General features: G+C 37.0%; 1 protein-coding gene across 2 annotated transcripts in view; it reads left to right on the top strand.

Annotated features, from left to right (window-relative positions):
- LOC126375669 (leucine-rich repeat-containing protein 24-like) overlaps positions 1-20,242 on the top strand; it is a 46,821-nt gene extending 26,579 nt beyond the window's left edge. Inside the window, exon 2 of one of the 2 annotated variants that reach the window (XM_050022735.1) lies at positions 17,902-20,242. In XM_050022735.1, coding sequence (XP_049878692.1) covers positions 17,933-19,696 — 1,764 coding nt within the window. In that variant the 5' untranslated portion in view covers positions 17,902-17,932 and the 3' untranslated portion in view covers positions 19,697-20,242. Of the gene's footprint in view, positions 1-17,897 lie in introns of both variants that reach the window. The other variant, XM_050022734.1, reaches the window with a different exon arrangement.
- The last annotated feature ends 7,533 nt before the right edge of the window (positions 20,243-27,775 follow it).

Here is a 27,775-nt window from a genome sequence, read left to right as displayed (position 1 = left end):
GTGATTGAACGTCAGGCTCAAGTTCCGGATGTCCTGGGCTAGAACCTCGGTAGGAACGTACCTATCATAAAAAACTTTTTCTGATTCCTAGTTTAGTTAGAACGTTGCAAGTTGATCACCCGATTTTCCGAATATAAGATGATCCGTGTGAATATGTAGTCGTTCCGTCAGCCAAGATTTTGGCGGCTCAATAGTAACCCTGCCACCTGATTGATGAGGTTGATCATTGATCTCACAAAGACAACTCACACGACATAAGAAGAATACTGTTAGTGATACTAAGAGATTTTGTCAGTCCACGGGAATCAAACTCAGATGGGGCGACATTTTTTCACCGCAGACCACGGAAGCCGTAGCCGAAAAAAGTTCTCTTTCAACGCCGAATGTAGGGCACCGCTTAATACTCATTGTGTCTGTTTGCAATAAAAACGCATTGTTTTCGAGGTAGGAAGACGTTAAGGAGGTCATCGCCCGGAATAGCCCGCGAAATGGCCGTTTGCCAACCTGGAACTAGGGTTGGAACTAAATTGGACTCTACTGGACGATATGGCTTAAGACCGGATTAGTGCGAAATTAGAATGAACTGCTACGGATATTCGATTTCTTTAGCCGTGAGCAGCGGATTTACAAATAGCGTCAAGCTTTGTTTGAATAGAATTGGTAAAATTTACTGGGAGGTTAAAAATGCCACATGGAAGCAATTCATCTAAAGAGCAATATGTCATTAAAATTTGATTTGTTGACATTGAGCACTGACTTTAGGTATGAGTATGCACAAATATCAAACTGCAATATTGCTTTTTAAATTAATTGCTTCTAGTGGCTTTTTTAGACTTCCTGGAAGCTATATTGATTTTAAGTCTGATAGTAATAAACTTTAAACTTTTTTAACAGTGTCTAACACAGATAAAATAAATTGTCGTGTATTTTGAAAATCACAACATTAGATTAATGATTCCAGCTTCAATTGCCGATCAGATTAGTGTAGGGAACGAACTTTTCTAAAAGTCAAGTCTGAATGTTTCTCCGCATGTGCTGACAAACAGGGTTGTGGAGTAAGCGACGACTACACATAAGTTACGTGTTAAAGGCTGTTTATGCTATATCACACCTCGGACACTCCAAATAAAAATCTCATTCTTACCGTGTTCCGCCTTACCTCACTATGTAAGTGCTAACGTGACAGAGTCTCCGCTCCCTCCCCTTTACTCCTTATTGCCTAACGGCCATGTAAACTAAAATAAGACTCAGATGCGATTAGGTAAATCTATCCCGGCCCCCAATACGAATTGGTGCGACGCGGAGAGATACCGTTCTATACGTAGTATTATTAATTAGTCTATGGTCGTGCTTTAAAGTGAAATACTATATAATTTTAAAACAACGACAGTTTTGACAACCCTATCTGGGACTAGCGTTACGCGCATTAGACATAGTATTGCGCAACGTAAGTCTAAATAATATATGCTCAATTGCGGAACGCGGAAGGGTACTTGCATCTACTATACGTTTCACACTAGATTTAGGTGCTCTACAATAGTCCTGGGTATTTTTGGGTTAGGTGATTTAGATGTCTAGGGCATTTTGTTACACTGTAATCGTTGAGAACAAAACTGGGTGCTTCCAGTGTTTGAAGCATCATGGGCCTTAGCCAAGTTGAAAACACATCGACAGTTATAAAACATATCGTTTGCAACTTGGTTAATGCCCTTGGATTCTTTCGAATCTAACACGCTGTCAGAATTTTTACACTTGTATGGTATTATAATCATCGTCACAAAACAGATAAGGACGATTCTTATTTTGATGGATTGTCATTAAAGTGTTTGATATTATGCGCCGAATTTTTCAAAATATACCGACAAAATAAACGTATAATAAATAAACATCGATCTTATCTGTTCTGTATTAGTGATTGTTTCGATTCAAAACTAAAAAAACGGACGATTTCAAAGAATTCGGATATGTATTCAGCTTAAATTAGAATTCATGAGATGTAGTATTAAGTGCTATTTGGATGCCTTTGTACTAAAGCGGAGCGGGATGAAATCGACTAATCAAACAAGCGAGAGTGCGATAGAGGGTCTTCTCTGTAAGTTATTCTATGGATTCACTCCTAGGCGGAGATGCGCATCCATGTCCGTATAATACAGGGTGCTATAGTGATACCGTATCGAATACTGACGCGGATGATTCGGCTCATGAATCTTAGTTAATATCAAGTGGAATTTTCTATCGCAAAAAAAATAACTAAAAAAAAATTTGCTACGAAAAATTCCACTTGATATTAACTCAGAATCATGAGCTGAATCATCCCCTCATTGTTCAGTATAGTGTCACAAACATCCTGTATAAGAGTACTGACTTTGCGACATGATTTTGAGCCATTGCTCCAAGAGTCTCAATCTGGAAATGACCATATTCTCATTTTACAAAATGAAATTAGCAACAGAGCACTACCTTTTCATTTCGTTTCGTTCGTCTAACTTTTAAAGTGATCATACATACGAGTATAAATATTGATATCAAAATAAAGGATTATAAAAGCCGTGTCTCGTTAGAGTATCACATGAGACTCAAAGAATTTTAGTATGATTTCAATTAAGAACGAATCGTAGTCAACCATAAGAAACGTCAAAATAAAAAAATTAAATAAAAACGAATTAAATTAACCAAAGCAACGTAATATAATAATATTGTATATCAATGCACCCTCCACCAACACGCATTGGAGCAGCGTGGTGGAGTATGCTCCATACCGTATATAGGCTGGTTATGTTACGAGTATGTAATACTCTGAATACACGTACTATAAACGAGTACCGCAATTCTTTCATCTGCTACATGGAATGTAACTACGTCAAAAGCTTTTATTCTAGTTTCAAACGAACCAGTGATTGACTCGCATTAAATGAACTGATGTAAACTAAAAATAGCTTCAAAAGTCTTTGATATATCTATCAAAATGGTTCCAGTACCGTTTGATTCAATTAGACCGCTTTCAAAACAACTTTCAGCCTTTATGTGTAAGCTTAAAGTATTTATTAATTAGTTATTTCTGTTGTAATATCTAGATATTACAGAGGTACCTTACCTAGGTAAGTAATGGATTATAAATACGACTCCAATCGGCTGCACATTAGTCTAAATGACATATTTTAACTAAGCGTCAAAACGAGTTTCTATGGAATTTGAAGGGAATTTGTGCAGAAATACTGAACGTGTCCAAACATCGTTTTCATTGTTAGGTAATTATTAAGTAAGTAAATATCGTAAATAATTTAAGAATTAATTGCTCTTCAAACATAGAAGAATTAGTTTTTTAAATGAGGATAGAAGAGGCTACCTATAAGTTTATCAAGAATAATAATGACTCATCTGCCTAGAGTTTTCCTATTTTTCGCAGAATTCTGCTTCTATAGGTAGCAGAGTATCTACTCAATATTGCCTATCAACAGGGATTTGGGTATAATACTTAAACTATTGGAGTTCTATTTCTGTCTTTACCCGTTCATATTTATTTATTGTCCTTTTGTATCGCTATCCTTAGATCTCCGTGCTTATTCATCCTAAGATTCCATTTAAATCCATTTTCATTTTATTCACATAAATATTACGGATGTCATTTGAAAACGGATTGATGGGTCCGATATTTAGGGAAAAGAGGAAAAGTGTCGCTTACTATTTATTATACGCAGCAGCGACGTTTACTATATCTATTTCTGTCGTGTTGTTATTATGAAATAAAGATTCAAGGGACTGACTTCTTTCCCTGACTTCAGCAACATAAGCTTTGACAAAGATCATCATACTCAACTCACTTTAATTTGTCGCTAAAAGCTTTTCAAATAAAACTAACTTAAATGAAATTAAAAAGAAAACCGTAACGTAACGCTTTTAGATACTTCTCGTCATTTTTTTCTTTTCGTATTTTGTATTTTTGTGTATGAGCTATTCACAATATATCACCATACGTTATAATCATTTTAGGACTTCATTTCAAATGTTAATAGCGCTCTGCCTACCATTGAAACTAGTATAACTATTATCACTTGCAAAAATATTATCTACCAATTTTATAACATGGGGTTGTATTAAAAATGCGGGAAAAGAGGCCATATCAAGAAGGCGGTACGGCTCAACACCTAAATAAACATAATTCACGTGACCCTCGGGCCATAGTTTGGAGGTCGACGAATATTTTGATAGAGGTATGTACACAAAGTGAGACCCGGTTTTGGCTGAGTGCACACTGGGTTTAATATTAAAGTAGAGAGAAAAGTTTTATTATTCCTATTTTACAATAATGCAGACTTGTCTTCCCCTAAATTTTCTATACCAATTTTTTTTCTATTACTATTATTATTTTCTATTATTTGGTAGTAAGTATACTTCTTCATAATTATAATGAAAATGATGGTGTAGACGATTCCATAAAATATTTTCCCTGTACATTTGAATATTGATGATGATCATGAAACATAGTATCACAGTCTGATAATACGTATATCTTGTATTCAAATAACAAAAACTACAAATGTAAAATAAAGACAGAAGAAACTAAAATGCTGCAATTTGTAAGTTCTATAAGTATGCTTGTAAAAACAAACATGTTAATTTGTCAAAGTAAATGTTACAATAATCGTGTTGTCTGTGTCAGATATTTCTCCATCAAAATCTCTAAATTGATGTTTACAACTAGGCGGTTCCCAAGACACCAATCATCGATTTCCGTTGGCAGCCTGTGGAAAAATATATTTCTTTTCACCATCGGGAATTCATTACATTTTCTTTGCCATTAATCTCGAAACGGATCCTTTTATTTGTGTATCGAAAACCTAAGTATATTTTAATTATTTTCTATTTTTCTTTTGAATTTAGTATAACTTATTTTCTTCACAACCAGACGCCAGTGCCCTTTTATCAATTTTAAATTCAGTTAATTGAATAAGAAATATCTTCACGGCTTCCAAAATTGAAGTCGCTTTTATTTCAGGATTAGTTTGTTTTGTTTCTAATTTAGCAAGCGATGGTAGTCCAATCATTTTAATAAAAGACTTTACAACGTAAATAATGTAATTCTGTAGGATCCCTCTGCAATGCAGACGATATCAATTCGTATTTGTTTGAATTCATTTGTACTTTCGTTTTGTCTTTGCGAAGTAGGTACTTTGGACTATAAAAGGATTTTACATCGACGTAGCAAATAAATACGTCTGTCGTCACTTACTATGCATTGCTTGAAACAAATGAAAATGTCTTTAATATACTATAGGATAGGATACACGTTTCGGGCAACTTCTGGAAAATATAATTGTTTGAAGAAACATTATGTTTTATATTGCAATAACTTGTTATTCCCGTGTGGTTCCAAGTATGTTATGTAACCTGAATACATTATTAATGATTTAGAAGACGTGAAACTATAGGAAGTAAAATGTATGAAGTAAGTTTAAAATTTTAAAAAGTTCCTTTTCGGATTATGCAGGCCCACAAACAAAATAAACAATATGATTCAAGGAAGGTAATATAAAGGACTAATGTTTGTTACACGTTAATGCAAGGTGTGTGCCGACCCTAAACTGCGGAAGGCACGCCCTGTGCATACGATCATGTATACATAGGTGAGCTCCAAAATATTTGACCGCTCTCCCGCTTCGCCGCTTTCCCGAAGATTTACCGGCAAAATTCTACCTGAGTTACTGGAATTGTCAAAATAAGCAACTGAAGCAGAAATTGCGCTTCGTAAATTCGCTTTTGCCGGATAATCCTACGCTATTGGACTTAATACCCTGGGTGAGGTAGTGTCAAATATTGCGCTGAGCTATTTTTCAAGTGGTGATTAATGTTGAGTTCTTAGCAAAAAGTTATCTCTCGAAGTTTTTTTGAGTTTCTTTGAAAAATAAGTTTTGTTTTCTATAATTAAGACTTTACGAAACGGGGTTGACATCTTTGCATTTTCATAATATAGAAGCAATTCAATTATGTCTATGTACGAAATATAATATAATATAACCTGAACTACAATAATACACATCGTATATAGTATAAACGAACTGTAGATTACAAGCGCGACGACATCATACAATATTCCAATATTTTATCCATAGGTATACCTCGTTTACTTTACACGTAACGCCTTCTATTATATTTTATATAATAATCATTTTAAATCTCCTATATTTTGTATTTTCAGTATTATTATTCAGCTCATCTTCTCTTTAATAATAAAATTCCATTCGTACTCTAATTAAGGTAAGTAGGTAGTTTGTTTTAGCCCATTGTTCGTTCAAGCCAGTTAGAACAACTACTGCTCAACTTTAGCACAACACTTACAGGGTGTTTTATTTGTATATCACTAATTATTGTAATAACTATTTATTTTTCTATCTTCCTTATCTCCGTCACTTTCGTTTTCTCCATTAAAACAATAGTTTGATAAAGCTGGACTTTAAAAAGTGGAATGAGAACTCGATTTTAATACGAATATGCGAAGTAAGATTTTACCAAATGACTGATTTCTATTTTATTTACCTTTGTACCTAAATGATAATTCGATTAACAGATAGTTATTTACAAACACTTAAAGCTTAGGTTTCATTTTCTGCGGCTTCTTCTAGAGATTTCTTGCAAACTCCTACAATTTGGCTTTAATAGTATAGATAAGAAATTCGCAGTGTCATGGTCTGGTCTCGACTGTCTTAATTTTGCGACGTCATGCGTTTGAGTCTGTGAACCTAATATAATGATTTGCTGAGCAGATAATGTCGGGATTATTCGCTTTGTTATTTATTTCATAAAATGCTTTAGTGTCAGTTTCATTAAATTGTACACTCTGACTATAAATTTATTATTCATTATCCTTGCATTTCCCTCGTTAATTTTGAGATATTTGATAACTGAATAAATTGACTAGCGACGGTTTCACAGAAGCGACAGCTATCTGTCATTTTTTTTCCCTTAAACTATAATACCATTCGGCTTATCAAAAAAGCGTATGTTATTAATCCTCTCTTTATAGCATTCTAGTTTATCTTTCTTAATTCTAATTACTACACATTCTTTTGTGCCACAATTCCTCCCTTATTAGATAGATAAAAACTTTCCAGGGTGTTTTATTTATGTATCACTATTGTGATAAGGATTTCTTTTTCTATCTTCCTTGTCTCCCTCACCTCTCCGTTTAATCTAATACGCTGTTTTTAGTTATCTATGTCAAAATAACCCTTACTATGCATCCAATGCTCACATTTATGCTGAATTTTATTCTCATTGGCCACTATTAATGTTTTTGATATAAAAAAGGTAATATTCTTGACACCCGTTATACAGTAGCAGACTGGGGTAATTAATATACCCTTCCTCGTTACATATTAAAGAGACATTAAATATCAATTAGGAAGAATGTTTATTGCGAAGTGGAATTGTTTAGGATTTTGTATGATCATTAATCAAAGTTGTAAAGCAGTGTGAATACGACAGTTAAACCCCGGAGCAATGGTTTATCGCACTACATGTAAATAAACCGAATATTTTAAGCGAACTATGAAAAGGATCAGTTTATATTTAGATTTCATCAAAAGAGGATTCAGATTTTGTTTACATTTTTCCGCGATAGACGTTCCTATTTGTTTAGGATATATCAAAAAAGCAATCATGTTATGATTGAACAAATTAGTGAATAATCCGACAGATTTATTATAATATCCCTACATATCTAACTCTTTAAGTAGCTACTCTACATGTAGATTCAAAAGTACTTATAATATCAGCGCTTGAAAATGTTTTATTATCTTTTTATTTGTAGATTCTTATATACTATATTATGTTGGAAATGTTGGGTTTTTTGGGAAACTTACGTCTCTCCCTCTTTATGCTATTTCCCCTTTATTATCTTCTGTAAGTGGCGCTTTGCAGATTATAGATATTTCTTAATAAGCCAGGTATCCTTTGCAACAACAACTTAAACTTAACTTAAAACGATTGCTTACTCTGTTGTATATAATTAGCGTTAAGACTAACCAATGCCGAGTTTCACAATGTTTATGCTAAGTCATTTAAAGTATTTGTTCGTATTTCTCGATAAAATATTAAAAAAATGTTTACCTGTACATTCATACTAGATTCAGGTATGGTTTCAACAAAGTGTATGTGTTTAGACTATCTACATTACTTCCAACATAACTGCTCAACAGATGCGAGATAATATCTCGAAATCAAGCTCGAGTTTGGTTTCGCTTAAGTTGTGCTGCGACCTAGGTCTGAAATTAAGTTATTCATGGAATCAACACTGGGTTCGTGAGGTTAGCCACAGCTGTCCGTTTATTAGATTTAATCCTGAATCTTGACCATTTTGAGTCTACTTGTGACCGCATTACTTGTTAGGTGGGTTCCGAAGGTGGTTTACCAACTGTATTGTATAAGCTATCTAAGCTTACCCTTCGGCGACCTTAAAATTTCCACACAGTACGGTCATCGACCTTTGAAGTTTCAAATTGAATTATGTTACGTGTCAAACGGTCGATTATTTAGTGTGTGTGTTGGTTTTATACATTTAAAATTTTGTTTTTCAAATTGAGAAAATAACGCGCTTCTTTTATTTTCTTTTTTAATTTTGTGACTTTTTTATGATATCTTTTTGTTATAGCTTCTCTTTTGTCAGTTTGGCTTTTCATAATAATATTTTGTACACTCCTGTTATTTTAATGTAAAAAAACGATGTAACAAGAAAAATAGAAGCCTATTTTTTACAAAGAAATTCTGTTATATTTGCTTCTGGACTTTATCTTGATGAAAAGCCAATATTTATACAGCTTGCTTGACTAAAAGGATTTCTGTCTTATGTTATGTGAGCTGTTTTTCATTTTATTGTATTTCATTCCTTTATTACTCTACACTCGTAACAAACCATTAGCCGCGGTCTCGAACGACATTAAGATCGTAAGAACATCTACCACGTTTTTACATTCAATTAATTTCTCAGCGAACGCATTAACAGCATCGTTATGACACTTAGAATAAAACGTTTATACTAAAATTATACGAGGTGCCAGTAGCAATTTTGTTAAGTTCTCTGACTTTTCATTACTGTTTATTAAATCTTTTATTTGTTTTGCCTTCACGAAGTTCCGTTTCATTACTTTGTGGGAAGTGTCGACACCGTGGGGTAATACGCTGCTTATAAAGTAAGGAAAATAAGGAAATGGTACCCAACTTTTATCGAGACAGGATTAGAGATCCGTGGGCAGAGGATAGTTTGTAGTGTAGAACGGTATTGAATTTGTAACTGAATATAATATTTCATCTGTGTCTAAATCTTCTATATCTTAGGTATTATGGTTATTTAGGTTCATCGAAACACGTTAATTAATAAGTCTTTTATCAAGTTTGTATTTTGAATACCAACAGTATTTTGAGCTTTGTCTATAACGGCCTCTGTGGTCCAGTGCTTGAGCGTTGGACTCACCGCCCGGAGGCCCCGAGTTCGAATCCCGGTGGGGACTTATCACAAAAATAACTTTGTTATCCCTAGCTTAGTCAGGACATTACAGGCTGATCATGATGACATAAAAACAATGAAAAAACATATTACATCAAAAGGTAAGCATATCTCTAAAAAAAAAACTCTTCAGTCGCATCCAGGCAGCAAACGTCAGCATAATCGAGAATGGGAAGCAAAAGAGACTGAGAAAGTATTATTTTGGACTTAAACGGCAAAAAATACTGAAGAGGCTTAAGAAAATGGAATGGAAAATGTATACGCCTACTCACTTCATTCACATGTGCAGGCAGATGTCTTTGTATGTCTAACCGTTAGTTGTAGTTAGATTAAATCAACAGCTTAAGCTGGATATTTCATCCAAGCAGGATATTTGTCTGCCATACGCAATAATAATAATTAAATCAACCAATTGTGTTATTTTCTCTGGTAATATTCACAAGTTTATACAGAACACCACAGATCCTATTTCCCAAATAAAAAAAAACTGAATACGTTTTCTCAAGTAACTGCACGAGAACGCCGATTGCTTTTACTTCAAGTTTCTCGTGGCCTAAAAATTTATGCATCATTTGTTTCCAGGAAACTTATTCGGAAATACAACGGTATTATTTTATTTGATTCAAATATTTCCTTGGTTTTAAGTTATCGGCTTCAAAACTTCGATTTCCATTCAAGTTAACCGGCTAAGACTAGTTTTGGAATGGTATTTTGTGGGTATAATTAAAAAGTTAAATGCTGTCGTTCACGTAAGTAATCGATATACATAAGTACAGGATTGAAACCTTCCCATCAGAAGGCAAATTACAACCTCTCTAAGGGTAAGCCATAAGGTAAATATTATGGTAAACCGTTTACTGTGGTGACTGCTTATCAACCTTTCATCTGTATTAGATAGTCCATCATGTTGGAGAGGGCATGACCTCGACTTTTACGACAACCTTAAGAGGTGAACGTCCGAGAACTGCTCCATTGCGAATTCGTGAAGGACCCATAATGCAGAAACCAATCTGTTAGAGTGTGACATTATTCGTATCATTTTGCGTAAGCTGTAAATATGTAAATGTAGTGGAATAATGAAAATAAATTCCAAGTTAGACAATATAAATTAGCATGACTTTTATTACGTGTCCACGCTATAATTTATAGTCTACAGGTGCGGTAAGTACCGTGAAAAACTTCAGGACCCCGATACCGACGTAGTCAGCGTGGTCGACGAGATTCGTCTTGTTCAGTAGCGATAAAGTGTTAGCGATAATTAATCGACTCTACTGGGCCGATGCCCAGTATAAATTTTAAATATACGACTAAACCTTTTGGCGACGCCCTTCTGGTTCGCACCCAACTGGGCACCTTCAGGCCTGTTGTCTTAAACTTTTGTACTGGGTGAATCCTAAGCACTACTCATTTTTGTCCGGCCAGCAGTTAATGTTACCTGAATGAAACCTGATATAAGTTACGACAAAAAATGTTTGATTGGCGGAAGCAGGGGTTTGCATGAAACCGTGCTGCGCATCACCCGATTTCTGTGTATGAAAGGACGCATAAAAAAATTGTACATTCCAATAGTTCTGCCCGCGGAATGCTCGCGATGACGTCTCAGTGTAGAGGTATAATGCGCTTAAATCATGACCAATGTCAATTCGTCTCCCCTAGTGTTTTACGCCGGGAGAAATCTTGATTTATCCCGACTATTTGAAAACAAGACAGTTTTAGGACGCAATGAATTATGGAAGACGAGTTAGAGCTTTTCTGACCAATTCGCTTTTGGTCAATCTGACGTCAAACAACCGTAAGATATAGTACCTTGTCACAGTGAACAGACTAACAGAGAACAGAGTAATACCCAGAAATATTTGTCCGGTTAATTTACTGAACTGGGAGTGAATGGAAAACAAACAAATCATGCAGCTGCTTGTCTTCCTGGGTATGTTATAAAAACTAACAGAGGAATTGCATCTTTTTCAACATTTACGCTATTAGTAATGTAGAAGGTACTAAGAATGTTGAAGTGCTCGAGGTAGCTTTAATTTGCTAGATTGATGGCAACTGACAAGCACTATAAATTAAGCTACAAGATCCTGGTTTCAAATGGCTATACCAAGTACTACCCGTGGTCTGTACAAGTAGTTTATCAGTCTCGTTGGCCGGATAAGTAGTTCAAACATCAACAAACTCTTTTGTTACATTACTTGTGACAATAAAAATGGCGATTTTTTTCACAAATTATCATATTTCTACAAGTACTGAGTTAATCTATTAGGTACTTTGTACTAAATGTCACGCTTTTCTCGATGTAGTGTTTTCTACTGCTTTCTGCCAAAAGCTCATTCTGTGACATCTTTTAAAAAACAAAGTATATCATCTCATTTAAGTATTAGTTCCAAAAAACTCTTTCGATCTTATTTCGGTAAAAATCATCAAGTTTCATATTTCAACGAGCAATCATCTACTTTCATGGACTCACGAACAACGCTGTTAAGGTGTTTCATCACTTAATAAGTTATCGATACTGACAATTCGAAACAAACTTATCGACTCTGCTCTTGTATGCCTTCAATTCGATAATTGATAGAGGTCTAACAATTCGTAGCAATGCTAACGACGTTCCGTCTTGCAGCTTAATTTGTAGCATCTAAGTATTTGGTTAGTTCGATCAAGTGTAAGTCCGCTTTGGCATTCGGTTAAATTGACTTTGTTCAAATGCTTTCATTATATACTCTTTCATATTATTATTCATTTATATTACGAAGGTACATTTGAAATTGTCATCATTATTCCTTCATACTTTAACATTACATGTTTAGCTTCCTTATTTTCCAGAGCATATCGTAAAAACAAACAGAAGGATTATGCCAATATATTGGATCGTTCTAAGTGATGGGCCAAAATGATACAACATATCCTTCTTTAGACTTCGATTGTAAACTGGCTGCAAAATACACCCACCGAGGGATGAATTACTTACTTTTTATTATTTATACTATTCACTCAAAAGCACGAAGTATTCTTCTATCGTGTGGGTTGTGAGGCGGAGTACCAACCTCATCAACCCTGGTGTCAGGGTTACTATTGATCCGCTATAGGCCCCTGACATGGCTCATGTACCGACTACTTACTTACATCAGTAAGTAGTAACTGGGACCAACGGCTTAACGTGCCTTCCGAAGCACGGATCATCTTACTTTCGGCCAATCAGGTGATCAGCCTGTAATGCCTAACTAAAGTAGGGACCACAAAGTAATTTTTTTGATATTTCTCCACCGGGAATCGAACTCAGGCCCTCCGGATCATGAGCCCAACGCTCAACCACTGGACCACGGAGGTCGTGAAGTATTTAAAATAAATCAGAAAGTTTACGTTCTGAGATGTAAGTATAAAGGGATAATAAGATTAATACAAGAAGAAGAGGTTAAAGATGAAAGTGCAAGGAATAATGAAATTCAATGTATTCACCTGTAGTAGCGCTAGCCTCACTGATATTGACCGGATTCCAATATTGATACAAATTGTTCGGTACCCACAAATCTTCGTGCAATAGATCCGGAATATTCTGTGAATACATATCGAGCTTACTATTGTCAATGAATATCCAATACAATTGCGAGTTTAGTAGCGTAATTTGTACATTGTCATAATAGTGACAGATATTTTTTTTTTACCATCAAGGCAAGGAACTTTGTTAAGTACTTGACTGTTCTGTGTTAGTCGGTTCACTGTGACAAGGTACTATTCTTACGGTTCTGTTTTAGGTAACTTAGATTTTTTTTAAATATCTCTTATTTTAATGGATAAAAAAAAAAACAAAAAAAATATTGTGTCCAGAAAGACAAATCCTCCAAACGGTGTTTGAAATTTTATATTATTATTTGATATGTTGTCAATTATGACCCATATGGTGACAGGTGATCAGCTCATGCCTATCATGTCATAAAGGACAGAGTCCCTCTACCGGTTTTTAGATATGAAATCCGCGGAAAGATAAACAGCTGAATGCAAGGTTTCATCTTTTTGCCTTTGAAAGTTCTCTGTAAACTTCTACCTAGACATCAATTGGATGTCCCAGACTACAAACTAGTATCCTTTTATATTTTGTCCTTACAAAATATATCCAAAAAGCGTATTTTATAAGTCTCTAGAACTTCCTTCTATAAATCATACATAATTGCAACCAACCCTAGAACTAGGCCAACTAAATATTTCGACCTAGAAGCCAGAGGGGCGACATTTAGTATTTGCCTAATACCAGACGTTGTCCGGAATACATTAATATCGTTGATATAGTGTGTGGGTTCGCATGAATTCTGTGGAGTTTGGCTTCAGATGTCGGGTTTGGGCCTGTGTTTTGCAGCTTGAAATACAGCCAAAACTTTTGACCTTGTACTACTATTTAAGCTTTTTTAACGTGACATATTGTAAGTTTGCTTCAGATAGCATAACTACGTAGCCGGACAAATGGAGAACGCTCAGAGTTCTTACCTGGTGCAAAATTTAAGACAAGAGGCCAGAAGGTGCCCAGTTAGACGCGAACCTCGCCTCAGGGCGTCGTAAATAAGCTTATTTGAAAAAATCAATTGACACTGATGGGTCAATAGTGATAAGCGATTTATTCGTAGGCGATATACTTACATAGGAAAAAAGCTGAAAGCGTCGACTGCGCCGGCGGGGTCTGAAGTGTTTGTTATCGCAAGCTGATTGGCAGCCTCTAGGGCTAGAATAATCGAGTCCTCTGGATCGTATATTACATCTTAGGGCTCCGATATTTTTTAGTACCGTCCAGTGGAATGTATTTGGAAGCCGCAACTACCGGGAATGTGGATGAAAAAGTTTGATTCACCACTTGCTGATAAACATTTTTTTCTGGCAAACACTGCCGATTTATATATCCAAACAGAATAAATATCAACGTTTTCCGGCCACCGGATAACAGGAAAATCTTCTAACGGGACAAGTTATGCCCAAAATCAATCAATAGAATAGTAGGTACATTTGCGTCGAAGTATATCAATGGTAGAGTATTGAGTGGCCACCCGGAACGGCTGGACAAGACAAATACCCTCGTAGACCATTAATCCTTCTAATCTTGACGGAAAACCTCCGGGGAGGCTGCAATGGGAAACTAATTTATCAAAACAATCGCCAAGACGTCGTGAAGGAACATTCGTCTTTGAAAGTCGTCCCGAAATGGTTTAAAAATAGACAGGTTTCAATTTGACGCCAGCACAGGATGCTACACGCAACGATTCATTGTCTACGTCGATAGATATACATAAAGTCACGCTTGTTATTTGTAAAGGGAAGGGCAAATCCAAGCAACAAATAAAACAACACACATATATACCTGGCATTCGGTCTAAAATAATTGTAGTATTGGTGCCGATTCTGTCAGACATGGGCTTAATTTTACTATTGTTTGCCAGTATCAAAAGTAACTCTAGCTTCTTGAACTTATCGTAAGTAAAGGACAGCACAATTTTTAAAAAGGACAAACTAAATTATTATTAAATTTCATCAGAATCAGCACAATTGATGACCTTTAGAAAAGGATATTTCATTCAAAATCTTAGCGTTCACCTCATAATTTATCAAGGAATATGTACTTATATCGAAGATTACTTATATCAAGAGAAATAAAATAGTATATTCTGGCAGAACTCAAAGCCAATCAAGATAAGATATCCTCGTCATATTTGTGGATAATTTATTTTAATAAAGTAGGATAAGAGAATAATCTACGGAATACGGATGACGATAGGGTGACCACATTTCACTATCATAGGCCTCATTATGTCTGTTTCAAACGATTCATGACTATCATTATCGCAGGACTATGCACTTTTTTTCATGGCTGTGCAAGCCAATTGACTCATTGGCACCTTGCTGATCGTTACTAAAAGCGACATTCAAAAGTTACCGTGAAGAATACGCAACGCTGTTGTACACTTCTGCGCATCTCAAACGCCTCTGACGCATGACGGTAGCAACCGTTGAATACACGCTGATGAAGGGCAGCATCCTCGTGAAAAAATTCACTATACGGTTCATCATTTTACATTTTTTTAACACACATCAAAAGTGACTCCAAATTTCTTCTAATAAATTATGGCCATTATGGACATAATATATTTATCAAATTGCATACAAACGAAGATATACTCAGAAAGGATTGCTTTGCTTATGACTATTTGACTTGGTAGAGTAGAGAGCAAGTAAGAACCCCTTTACGCTCAAATCCGTTTCATTTTTCCATTTCGCAATCTTTCTCCTTCTAGCTGGATGCGTTTCGAAATAACGTCGAAAATTCTTATTTTATATTTCAAAAGGGTATAAACCGCCTAAGAATTTCTTGAAGGTAAATTTAAAACTTCCGTAAGGCGAGGAAGCTAAGCCCGAGATCCCGTGGCTAATGATATGAAAACATCATTACGTCGTGAGTGAATAGGAAAGTGTCAAACGTCTTTGTCCTCACCTTTATCTAAACCGGGGTATGACGGTTATTTTAGCCGATGACACCATGATTGATGTTCTGTTTATTTTCTAATCATCATTTTTAGGTTTGACACTCACCGTCGATATTTTTTTGAATTTGGGCAACAAACGTTTTTAATACTGATTGTAAATAAATTATTTACCTACTTACTCTAAAATCATAACATCTTCAACAAGGCTGAGTCACCAAAAACTTATCACATAGATCTTTTCCATAGTGTAATATTTTTTCTTCACAAAACGTGGTTTATTGAATTATCTTCAATGAATATTAGTTTGTCGGTTTGCGTTTAATATGTTCTATAAAACTACAAACATATATTAACTCACGCCTTTTTCCCACCGGGGTAAGCAGAGATTATGAAATTCGATCCTGACACACTTATATAAACCTACCTATTTATATTACCCAATTCAATTAATCACTCTCTAAGAAACTGAAAATTCAACTTCAACTTTGTTTATTTATTTATTAGCAATGTAAATATTTTTGAAAATTTCTCATACAACAGAAGCAACAATTTTGAGATAATTAATTTTCACAGCAAACGCTCCAGGGTTTGCTCGTTGTAGCTGCGGAACCGGACAGTGTTTATGCTTCCTGTCCTGAAGTGGCCGGCCGTAGTGGTAAACTAAATTAATTAAAGGTAGATTAATTGCTAAGGCAAGCACTGCTGGATAAATTTTCCGACGTGCAAAACCGGTGTAATCTTAAACAAGTTCATTTGCTCTGGTAATTGGACGGAATTTAGTTCTAGTTCATTAGAAACTACCCGTATATGTCCCTCTTATAGCCTCAGGGCTCTTTTCATTTAACGAGTGTAGAGCACATTTCGCTCCTCTGGCATTAAATTAATTATATATAAACAACTAGTTACATCTGCTGTTTTAATACTGTAACATTCCACGAAAATATGCAATAATATAAGAGAAAAAAGTAAAAATCTGCAGAGTTCGATTCGTAGAAAATAGTAAACAGACACATATACAAAATACACAAGGGATCCACATACAAAGGGAACAAGTCGAATAACAAGTAATCCTTATTTCTGCAATTGATGCAAGCTATACCCTCGAATAAAAATGTGTTTATTGTAGCTCTTGTTTATCATTTACCATATACGTATGTATACTTAGTTTTTAAAGTTCTCAAGTAAGTGAATTTCTATTCTTCTTGAGAATAAAGATTCTTTGGAGGTTTAGATCCCGATAGGGACATGGACTAAATCACTTTGTGAGACTGTCTTCCGTATGGTAAGGACATTGCAGGCTTGAATCACTGATTGACGGACTGATTGTCCGAAAAAGTAAGATGATTCCGTGCTTCGGAGGACACGTTAAGCCGATGGTCCCGGTTATTAGCCGTAAAAACACCACAACCAATCCGCACTGGACCGGCGTGGTGAAGTATGCTCCATACCCCCACAGGTTTATTGAGTGGAGGCCTGTGCCTAGCAGTGGGACGTATACAGGCGGTTTATGTTATGTTTAAGTTTTCATTATTCGCTTTAAAAATATATTCTAAAACACGCAACACATTTAAAATAGTACGAAATTATTTATCTTGTTTTAGTTTCTTATTACTTTCAAGGTCACGGAAACTTATGTAAACTAAGTTTTTCGCTAATCCTAATGCTAAATGTTGAAGGTCGCACAAATGTTTCCCAAGTCTCAAATATCTCGAGAACTATGGTAATTAGGAAGTTCCATCTACTGTGTTAATTTCCTACCGACTCAAGCGTAAACGGGTGTCTTGACTTGAACCGCTATTAACACGAAATGAACCCAAATTTATTATGCCACATCACGAACTTCCGATGCGTTCAGATACGATATCCAGACCATTGTATTTTCTCCGAAGCATTGTTTAGCTAATATCGTGTGATTAACGTTCCCCTTGTTGTTTCAGGCAGACGGCCGATGTAAACACGAAGCCGAAATGAGATGAGTATGCGCGTGGCTTGGGCCAGATGGTACTGGATTGTGATCTTCACGACGTGCGCCGCGAGGACTGGCAGCGACTGGCTGGACTGCGTCCACATTGCCTCCTGTACCTGCAAGTGGTCCTCGGGCAAGAAGACTGCCCTCTGCGCCTCCAGTGACCTGCGCCGCCCGCCAGCTCTCTCATCAGACATCCAAGTCCTCGATCTCCACGACAACCCACTACGAAGTCTCCCTCAGGAAGTCTTCGCTAATATCGGCCTCTTAAATTTACAAAAACTTAATCTAAGAGCGACAAAACTACGGTCCATTCATGCAGATGCATTTTTAGAATTAAGAATATTGATAGAAGTCGATTTAGGTGACAACGACCTCTCGAGCCTACCTAAGGACATATTCAGAGGCAACGAAAGACTGCGGTTAGTAGTACTAAGCAACAATCCGTTGACGACGCTCGTCGCAGACCAATTCCCATCGCTCCCGCATTTACGTATGCTGCTGTTGGACGGCTGTAGACTAAGATCGATTCATACAAACGCTTTGCGGAACTTGAAATCTCTAGAGACGATTGATTTGCGTAGAAATCAGCTTACATTCCTGCGTTTGATTACGTTCTCGTTGCCGGCGTTGAAAATGATCTCACTATCTGGCAATCCATGGCGATGCGATTGTCGACTACGTGAGTTTAAGGATTGGTTCTTAGAGAGCAAGTTAGGCAATGAAGAATTAGTTTGCGTAGAACCGTCTGCTCAAGCGGGAAATAAATGGAAAAACGTAGACAGTGAGAGTATGGCATGTCCTCCTGAAGTTCGATCCAGTACTTTGGTCGTAAGAGCAGAAGTCGGAGTAGCCACTTCTTTTGGTTGCTGGGTCCATGGAGTTCCAAAGCCAAAGGTGACATGGTTATACGACGGAACAGACGTGCATAACAGTACTGTCGATTGTGAGATGGAAGAGGTGGAGACAGAAATAGAAGACGATTCCGAAGATAGAGTACCTGGAAGTGTGAGATGGGTGAATATTACACTACTAAATGTGACGTCAAGCGCTGCCGGAGAATGGACATGTGTAGCTAAAAGTGTATCTGGAGAAGCGCGGGCGATCATAAGTCTAGTCTTACCGAGATCACAGACTGCAACAGCTCGTACTGCGCCAGGCATTCCTCAACTTCTAGGAGTCGTCTTTGGTGCATTAGGTATTCTAGCATCACTTGGGTTTATAGGGGCTGTCGCCTGCTGGCATATGAGAAGACGAACAGTTCCCCCAAGTCGAAGTTTCACAGACCAAGAGAAACGGTTAATAGATGCATCAGTAGTTGTTAGTTGTGACCGATCCATAGGCGATATGGCGTCGCCGTGTGACTTCGAACTGACTGAGAGATCACTATCAGTCGATGACCAGCCAAGAGGATGTGGGTTTGACCCAGTCCATATAACAATTGAAGGCACACCAGGCGCATTTCCACCACCTCCGGCAGAGTTTGCAGTTCCAGTTCCTTACGGAAACATCTTCATATCAGTGCAGGTGGCTGGAAGAGGAGGGGAACCGGGGACGTATCCTGATCTGCTGAGTGGAGGAGCAACATTGCCGCGCCGAAATAGAAATTGCTGCGCTGGTGCTCCTGCTTACGACAACATGGGGCCTAGAGTGACAGCTGCAGGCAGCTCTACTTGGTCGTTGCCAGGCGCCAGTTCTGAGAACATTGAAGTATCTGAGACCCCTGTCTTGACCCTGCCACCTCCGCCGCCGGAGTTCGTCTCCCTTTAGCCCAGGCCCCTGGTACTGGACCCCTCAAATCTGAGGTGACCTGGTACCACCCTCACTTTCGAGTCAATTAGACTATCCCAATTTAATTATACCTATCTATAATTTTGAAGTGATTGTTAATTTAATTGTAAATACTAAGTGTAAGTTGGACGATGTGTGACATCTGTGAGATATAAATACGTAAGGTTGTTATGAATATTAAAAATTTAAACTGTATCATACAATATTTAGTAGATAAGAAACTTGTTAATCGTACGTTGGGATATTGAAGTGAGAATGATAGTCTCTACCAAATTTTAGTTTCCTAGATATTTCCTTTTCAGTCTTTTGCATATGTGTCTTCCCAACTTTTGTAAATATTGTTTATTCATATTATACAAACTTCCCAAATATAAGACTGACCCTTTTGTCTTGTTTTCGTCTCTCTTTGTAACTATGGTGAATATGTAAAAAGCTATACAATCTAATTAGTGCCGACAGGATAGCTTCAATTTTCTTTAAAACAAAATACCTAATGTAAAAGAAATAAAACCAATTACTTAGGGATTGATATGCATTTTTATTTTGATCCCTCTACTCATATCATACAATTATTATGAAGTGCTGATTTTTCTCGGAGTTGAAAAGAACATTAAAGATCACATTCAAGCTTGTCTTCTATACTTATAATAAATCTGTAAAGAGGTCAATTCTGTACATTAAATATTTTTTCAAAATAACTATCAGGGGGTGATAAGTGGTCGATACTGATGCCAAAAATGCAATCAGTAAAATTTTTGTCTGTCTGTCTGTCTGTCTGTCTGTCTGTCTGTATGTTCCTTATAGAAACAAAAACTACTGGACGGATTTTAATGAAACTTGGTACAATTATTTTTCACACTCCTGGACAGGTTATAGTATACTTTTCATCACGCTACAATCAATAGGAGCAGAGTAGTGAAGGGAAATTCTTTTGTATGAAAAATCTAAACCACTCAAGTTAGACGTTTGAAATTTGGCATGCAGGTACCTTAGATACCGTAGAGGTGCACTAAGAAAGGAATTCCCGAAATTCCTACGGGAACGGGAATTAGCGGGAAAATCCTTTTGTATGAAAAATCTAAACCACTCAAGTTAGACGTTTGAAATTTTGCATGCAAGTATCTTAGGTACCGTAGAGGTACACTAAGAAAGGAATTCCCGAAATTCCCACGGGAACGGGAATTAGCGGGAAAATCCTTTTGTATGAAAAATCTAAACCACTCAAGTTAGACGTTTGAAATTTGGCATGCAGATACCTTAGGTACCGTAGAGGTGCACTAAGAAAGGAATTCCCGAAATTCCCACGAGAACGGGAATTAGCAGGAAAATCCTTTTGTATGAAAAATCTAAACCATTCAAGTTAGATGTTTGAAATTTGGCATGCAGGTACCTTAGATACCGTAGAGGTACACTAAGAAAGGAATTCCCGAAATTCCCACGGGAACGGGAATTAGCGGGAAAATACTTTTGTATGAAAAATGTAAACCACTTAAGTTAGACGTTTGAAATTTGTCATGCAGGTACCTTAGGTACCGAGGAGATGCATTAAGACAGGAATTCCCAAAATTCTCACGGGAACGGGAATTAGCGGGAAAATCCTTTTGTATGAAAAATCTAAACCACTCAAGTTAGACGTTTGAAATTTGGCATGCAGATACCTTAAGTACCGTAGAGGTGCACTAAGAAAGGAATTTCCAAAATTCCCACGGGAACGGGAATTAGCGGGAAAATCCTTTTGTATGAAAAATCTAAACCACTCAAGTTAGACGTTTGAAATTTGTCATGCACGTACCATAGGTACCGTAGAGGTGCACTAAGAAAGGAATTCCCGAAATTCCCACGGGAACGGGAATTAGCGGGAAAATCCTTTTGTATGAAAAATCTAAACCACTCAAGTTAGACGTTTGAAATTTGGCATGCAGATACCTTAAGTACCGTAGAGGTGCACTAAGAAAGGAATTCCCGAAATTCCCACGAGAACGGGAATTAGCGGGAAAATCCTTTTGTATGAAAAATCTAAACCACTCAAGTTAGACGTTTGAAATTTGTCATGCAGGTACCTTAGGTACCGTGGAGGTGCACTAAGAAAGGAATTCCCGAAATTTCCACGGGAACGGGAATTAGCGGGAAAATCCTTTTGTATGAAAAATCTAAACCACTCAAGTTAGACGTTTAAAATTTGGCATGCAGGTACTTTAGTAAACTTAAAGCTTAGTTGCAACAGGATATTACAAAATTCTCACGGGAACGGTAGTTAGCGGGAAAAAACATTTGTATGAAAAAATCAAATCTAAATAAAAGGAGAAACTGACTGACTCAGTGACTGACATATCAACGCATAGCCTGAACGGCTAAACATAGGCATTTGAAATTTGGAAGGGACATAGCTTTGGTACCGTAGAGGTGCAATAAGAAAGGAATTCCCGTAATTCCCACGGGAACGGAAATTAGCGGGAAAATCTTTTTGTATGAAAAATCTAAACCGCTTAAGTTAGACGCTTGAAATTTGGCATGCAGGTACCTTAGTTAACTTAAAGCTTAGTTGCAACAGGATATTGCAAAATTCCCACGGAAACGGGAGTTAGTGGGAAAAAAACATTTGTATGAAAAAATCGAAACCGCGTAAGATAGATGTTTTCAATTCAATTCAATTAAATTATTTATTGCATTCCATGTAGTACAATGGGGTGTCACATAGGCATAGGAACTAAAACATGGACCCTGTAGGGCACAGCAACGTTGAAGGGAAGAGAGGAAGTGTGTATTAAAATTAAAACTCAATGAACAATCAATTTAAAAAAAATCAATTCAATCAATTGATTCAATCTAGCATGCATGTATACCTTAGTAAATATAAAGTTTATTTTTGGCTGTATTTTGAAAAATGGGAGTTATTGGGAAAAAAATTGTACTTATGAAAAAAATCTAAACTGCATAAATATGCACTCCCACACACACAAAGATCTCTCTCTTATATAACACGCCACGCGGACGAAGTCGCGGGCAAAAGCTAGTAATGGAATAAAAGTAGACTCGCAGGTAAAGCTCAGGATACAAAAGTGGTTCTTGCTACAGTAAAAGGCTTTTTGCTCCGAAGGAAATGAATAAATCAATTTGAGAACTATAACAAGGGTCTTTGCCATTTTATCGTTGATAGTACTGACATTCATTTCAGGTGTATTATTCATAGACGAAAATAAATGATTTAATTTCAGTATAACACACACATTCTTAAAAAAAAAACAATATTTTGTCGGGAGGATTTATTGTGTTATAACTTCCCAGACGCGTCGTAAAAATCGACACAGAGATTATGTCCTTTCTAACATGATGAGCCATTTCACCAGCTTCAAGTTACTGGAGGGTTTAAAAACGCCACATGGAAGCAATTCATTAACACAAGCAATATTGCTATTTGATGTTTGTTGATATTGTCTCCGATTCATGCTAATTTTATTTTAAGTTATACCCGTCATTTTCTTATTCGCCGAAAAGAAAAGTGACGGGAGATTGACAACTGTTAATTTGAAAATGAATGAATAACCCGGTTGAATTATACAGGCATGTTATGCAACCAGTTACACGTGGGTTGTCAACTTAATTCTATATCGGGTTATTGGCCAATATAAAATTTTGGAAGGGTTTTTAAAATGTCTGCCTAAAATTGCGGTTTCCTCCATAAATTGTATGCCTGTCGATTACCCGTCTCTTTCCTTTTCGACAGATAAGAAAATTACAGGTATACCTAACTTTAAAATAAAATTAGACAGTGTGTATTGAAATCAGCACCACTGTGCACTTTCTCTATATAATATAGCATTTTAGATGAATTGCTTCGATGTGGCCTTTCAAAGACCGGGTGAGAGCCTTCAGCGCTCCCCATTTGTCCGGCCAAGTAGTTAATGCCATCTGCGGCAAATCTACAATAAGTCACAAAAAAAAAGCCTTTCAAAGCTCTACATTATTTCTGACTCTACCCACACTGTTATGAATTACAGGCTTTATGCATGTATGTAGAACTTATCGTTCCTTTCCGTTTTTCTATAACTTTACCAATATCCATTACAAAGACCATCTCTCTTATAGCCGAAGCTAAGAGTTACGTTTCAAAAACAGCATTCGAGGCTCTGGAGCGTACGATATTAAGTCCACTGGGATTCGACTGGGTGGATAGGAATGGAAACACGACCTCGAACGGATATTAGCAGCGGAAATTCGCAAATGTGTTGTTACATGCACTCCTGGTGAAGTATGGCTGAGGAAACTGGGTAAACGAAATGAACGAGAAACTCAAACGTAAGTGTTTCGTGACAACAGAGTTATGTGGGATGGTGTTAGAGATGCACCGACAGTCACCGGGCCACTATCAAAGTATTTAGTCGGCGACTAGTCGGCAAAACGAACAACTAGTCGGGTATAAATATTTTAGCTTCAAAATGCAGTAAATACTTGAAATATCAGGTCATCATCATCATCATCAGCCCATTAACGTCCCCACTGCTGGGGCACGGGCCTTCCCTATGGACGGATAGGGAGATCGGGCCTTAAACCACCACGCGGGCCCAGTGCGGATTGGTGGTTATTAACGACTGCTAATGCAGCCGGGACCAACGGCTTAACGTGCCTTCCGAAGCACGGAGGAGCTCGAGATGAAAACTTTTTTTTTTTTGTGGTCACCCATCCTATGACCGGCCTTTGCGAAAGTTGCTTAACTTCAACAATCGCAGACCGAGCGCGTTTACCGCTGCGCCACCGAGCTCCTCGAAATATCAGTGAACATCAATTAATCTATATTAGTAACAGTCGCAAAAATCAAGAATAAAAGACATACCTAATTCGCACTTAATAAACGTTGCAAAAGGAATATGAATATCGCCGTTATAATCAAGCCAACTGCGTTAGTAAAATTTGCACTTAAGATTGCAATCAAAGGAGAAAATTCAAATTCATCAAGATTTTTATAAATAATAATAACATCGAATCGTAATTTTTTTACATAGTCAACGTCTCATCCGCCTAAAATGACTGCAGCGTTTCACATTGCATAGCCGAGGAAAAGCAGCTAAGTACAAGAAAAACCTCGGAACAAGGCCCTAGATGTTCTTAAAAAAATGTTTGTTTTCCACTTTCAAATGATTAACGGCCTCCGCGGTCCAGTGGTTGAGCGTTGTACTCACGATCCGGAGGTCCCGGGTTCGAATCCCGGTGGGGACATATTACAAAAATCACTTTGTGATCTCTAGTTTGCTTAGGCATTGCTGGATGATCACCTGATTGTCCGAAAAGTAAGATGATCCGTGCTTCGAAAGACACGTTAAGCCGTTGGTCCCGGTTGCTACTTACTTTGTAAGTACGTAGTCGTTACACGAGCCACGTCAGGGGCCTTTGGCGGCTTAATAATAATCCTGACACCAGGATGATTAAAATTCCCCTTGTCTTTAAATGAAGTCTCCTAATTGCAATTTACAGTCTCTCCTAAACAATCTCAGGAAATTTTCCGAAATACGGAAAGGCAAAGATTGCTTAGCCGCACTGTCAAAACAATCGTTCACGATATTATTATCTGTTTGACCTATTTTCCTTCCAAAACGATTCCTAAATTACCATTATTAATTGCTCCGATTATTCCGGAATCCCCTTTACGCTTTTGAAAATTGAAACGACTTTTTTTATCTTTGCGATAATCGAATGAACTGTAGAGCCATTTGGTTTGTTTTGAACTTCCTAATGGTGGTAAGATAGATCTTGATATACGTACATAATTATGCCATTAATTATAAGTAATAATAAAAATAAAGGTAAGCCTGCTGCAAACGTTATTCACGTGATTACGTTTATAGTTACGTGTGATAACTAGAGCTATGTTTACAAAAGTTTCCAAAGAATAATAATGCTTTTAAAGCTAAGTCAGCACTGATTATCCTTAAGAATTTACTTATTTATTAGTATATATCCTATATAGATAAGTACGATAAGTAAGTCAGTTTTTATACAGAATGCTGGGGAAGCAAGAGAAGTGTGTATGGAATTCCGTAGTCTCTGCTTACCCCGGTGGGAAATAGGGGTAAGGTTATGTATGTGCTTATGTACGTTTGGGGAGACCAACAGCTGAATCAGTTCTACGTTTTTGGTTTTTGTTCTCCCCCAGCTATAAAGCAATGAGTAGTTTTTTTAAAAGACACCCACTGTTTGAAGTCATCCGACAGAGAACCAAAGTTACCGACATAGCTCTGAAAGTTAGCAAACTGAAGTGGCAGTGGGCTGGCCATATTTGTAGCAGAACCGTCAACCGCTGGTGCAAGTGTGTTCTGGAGTGGAGACCGCGTCTAGGGTTTAGGACTTGCAAGAGGTGTTTGGAAGCGCCTGGGTACGTAAGGCTGAGGATAGGGCTATGTTGAGCGCCTTGGGAGAGGCTTGGACTGCAGTTGGCTGATGATGACGACGCACAGTTACTACAGTACTACCCAAAACACTGTATTTTATACGGAAGAAATCTAAGAATTATATTTGCCACTTGAGAACAAAACAAACTCAACTCAAAGAGATTCTCTATTTACATATTTTTCCATCTCGTATACAAAATATTTTGATGCCAATCTAAACAAAGTATAAATAGGCGTCCTTCCTTTTGTGAATGCGAATCACAGAACAATATCAAAATAATGGAATAAACCACGACGAGGGAAAGATAAAGAGAAAAGAGTGGGGAATCAGATTGTACCAAAGCAAATACAATTGAATAGATTTGTTTCCCACATAATCAAGTTAAGGCCGACCTCAAGCTTTACAAAATATGTTAAACAACCATTCCTTTTCTGTTATTTTAGACTGACATAACATTAACTTACAACTTTATTCTAATTGAGGTAGGCAGAGGTACATTCATCGCAAGATCAACTAAGTACCCACACGTCACCGAGGTTTCTGTTTTATTTTAGACTGACGCCAAAAAAATATAATGAGAGCTAATCTTTGCATCGTTAATATCTACTAGCATCACGCTTGTATACCTGAAGTGGTAGGCAGATGTATTAGTACACCCACTTCTCGCCATGTATACCACTGTCCCATGGAATAGGGGGCGAGCCTATTGCCATTAACCGGGCACAAATCGTGGACACCAAGTGAAATCGATTATCTATGATTCAAACATAAATTCAAACTCATAAAGTCAAATTCAGTTGGTTTAAATCCCGAGCCGAGAATCGAACACAATCAAACAACAATGCAAATGTTTAACAAAAGATGTTAGTGAATATTGATGTACTGTATATGTGTAGGGTGGTGGAGGTAAAAAAGAAATAACTGTAATACTTGAAGTTTTCTCATAATTTTACTTATTATCCAGACCTCAACCTCGCTTTCAAAATCTACCCGTCGCCATCTTCCTTCCCCTTCCTCTCTCCCCTCTCACTCCCCCTCAGGACACGTTCATAAACTTCACCACATACACATCACGTTCATAATCAGCTTCCACTCCCACATTTATAATATCGGAAGGCCACTCAGTAAGGTTTTAGGGATAAACGAGGGAACCATAAAACACCATAACAATTTTTCACCAAAAAATTACGCTAAAGTTGCGTAAAATGGTTACCACATGTTTTAGATGAAAAAAACGGCTGTACAAATTGATGAAAATCTCGTGGAATGTCTGCGAAGGCATAATGAAAAGAGCGGGAGTAAACTTTTGTATGGGATAATTGAAATCGTTACAGCAAAGCGAGAGGTAATTCGTATAAATGGGCGGACTTATATCGCAGCGCAAGATTTTCGTTGTAAAATTTCAAGGCTGGTGTTACCATTAGAGATACAAAATATATATAGGGTACCTACACAAAATATTATTTATTTAAATCAGGAGTTCAGCTGTTTTCCGGACAACTTAGGCTTGGACCTGAACTTTATAATAAACTTTTATAACACAACATAAAATGACGCCTGGTACAGTCATAAGCAATATAATGTACCCATTTTAGGACTCTGTAATTATAACTAACATATTTGACATTTAGTGAGACTTACAGTTCAATTTGTCAAAAAAGTTAATGTGACATG

The sequence above is a fragment of the Pectinophora gossypiella genome, chromosome 19 (assembly GCF_024362695.1).
Source record: "Pectinophora gossypiella chromosome 19, ilPecGoss1.1, whole genome shotgun sequence".
Classification (NCBI taxonomy): Eukaryota; Metazoa; Arthropoda; class Insecta; order Lepidoptera; family Gelechiidae; genus Pectinophora; species Pectinophora gossypiella.
Note: the sequence above shows the minus strand (reverse complement) of the source record. Positions and strands in the feature narration are given on the sequence as shown.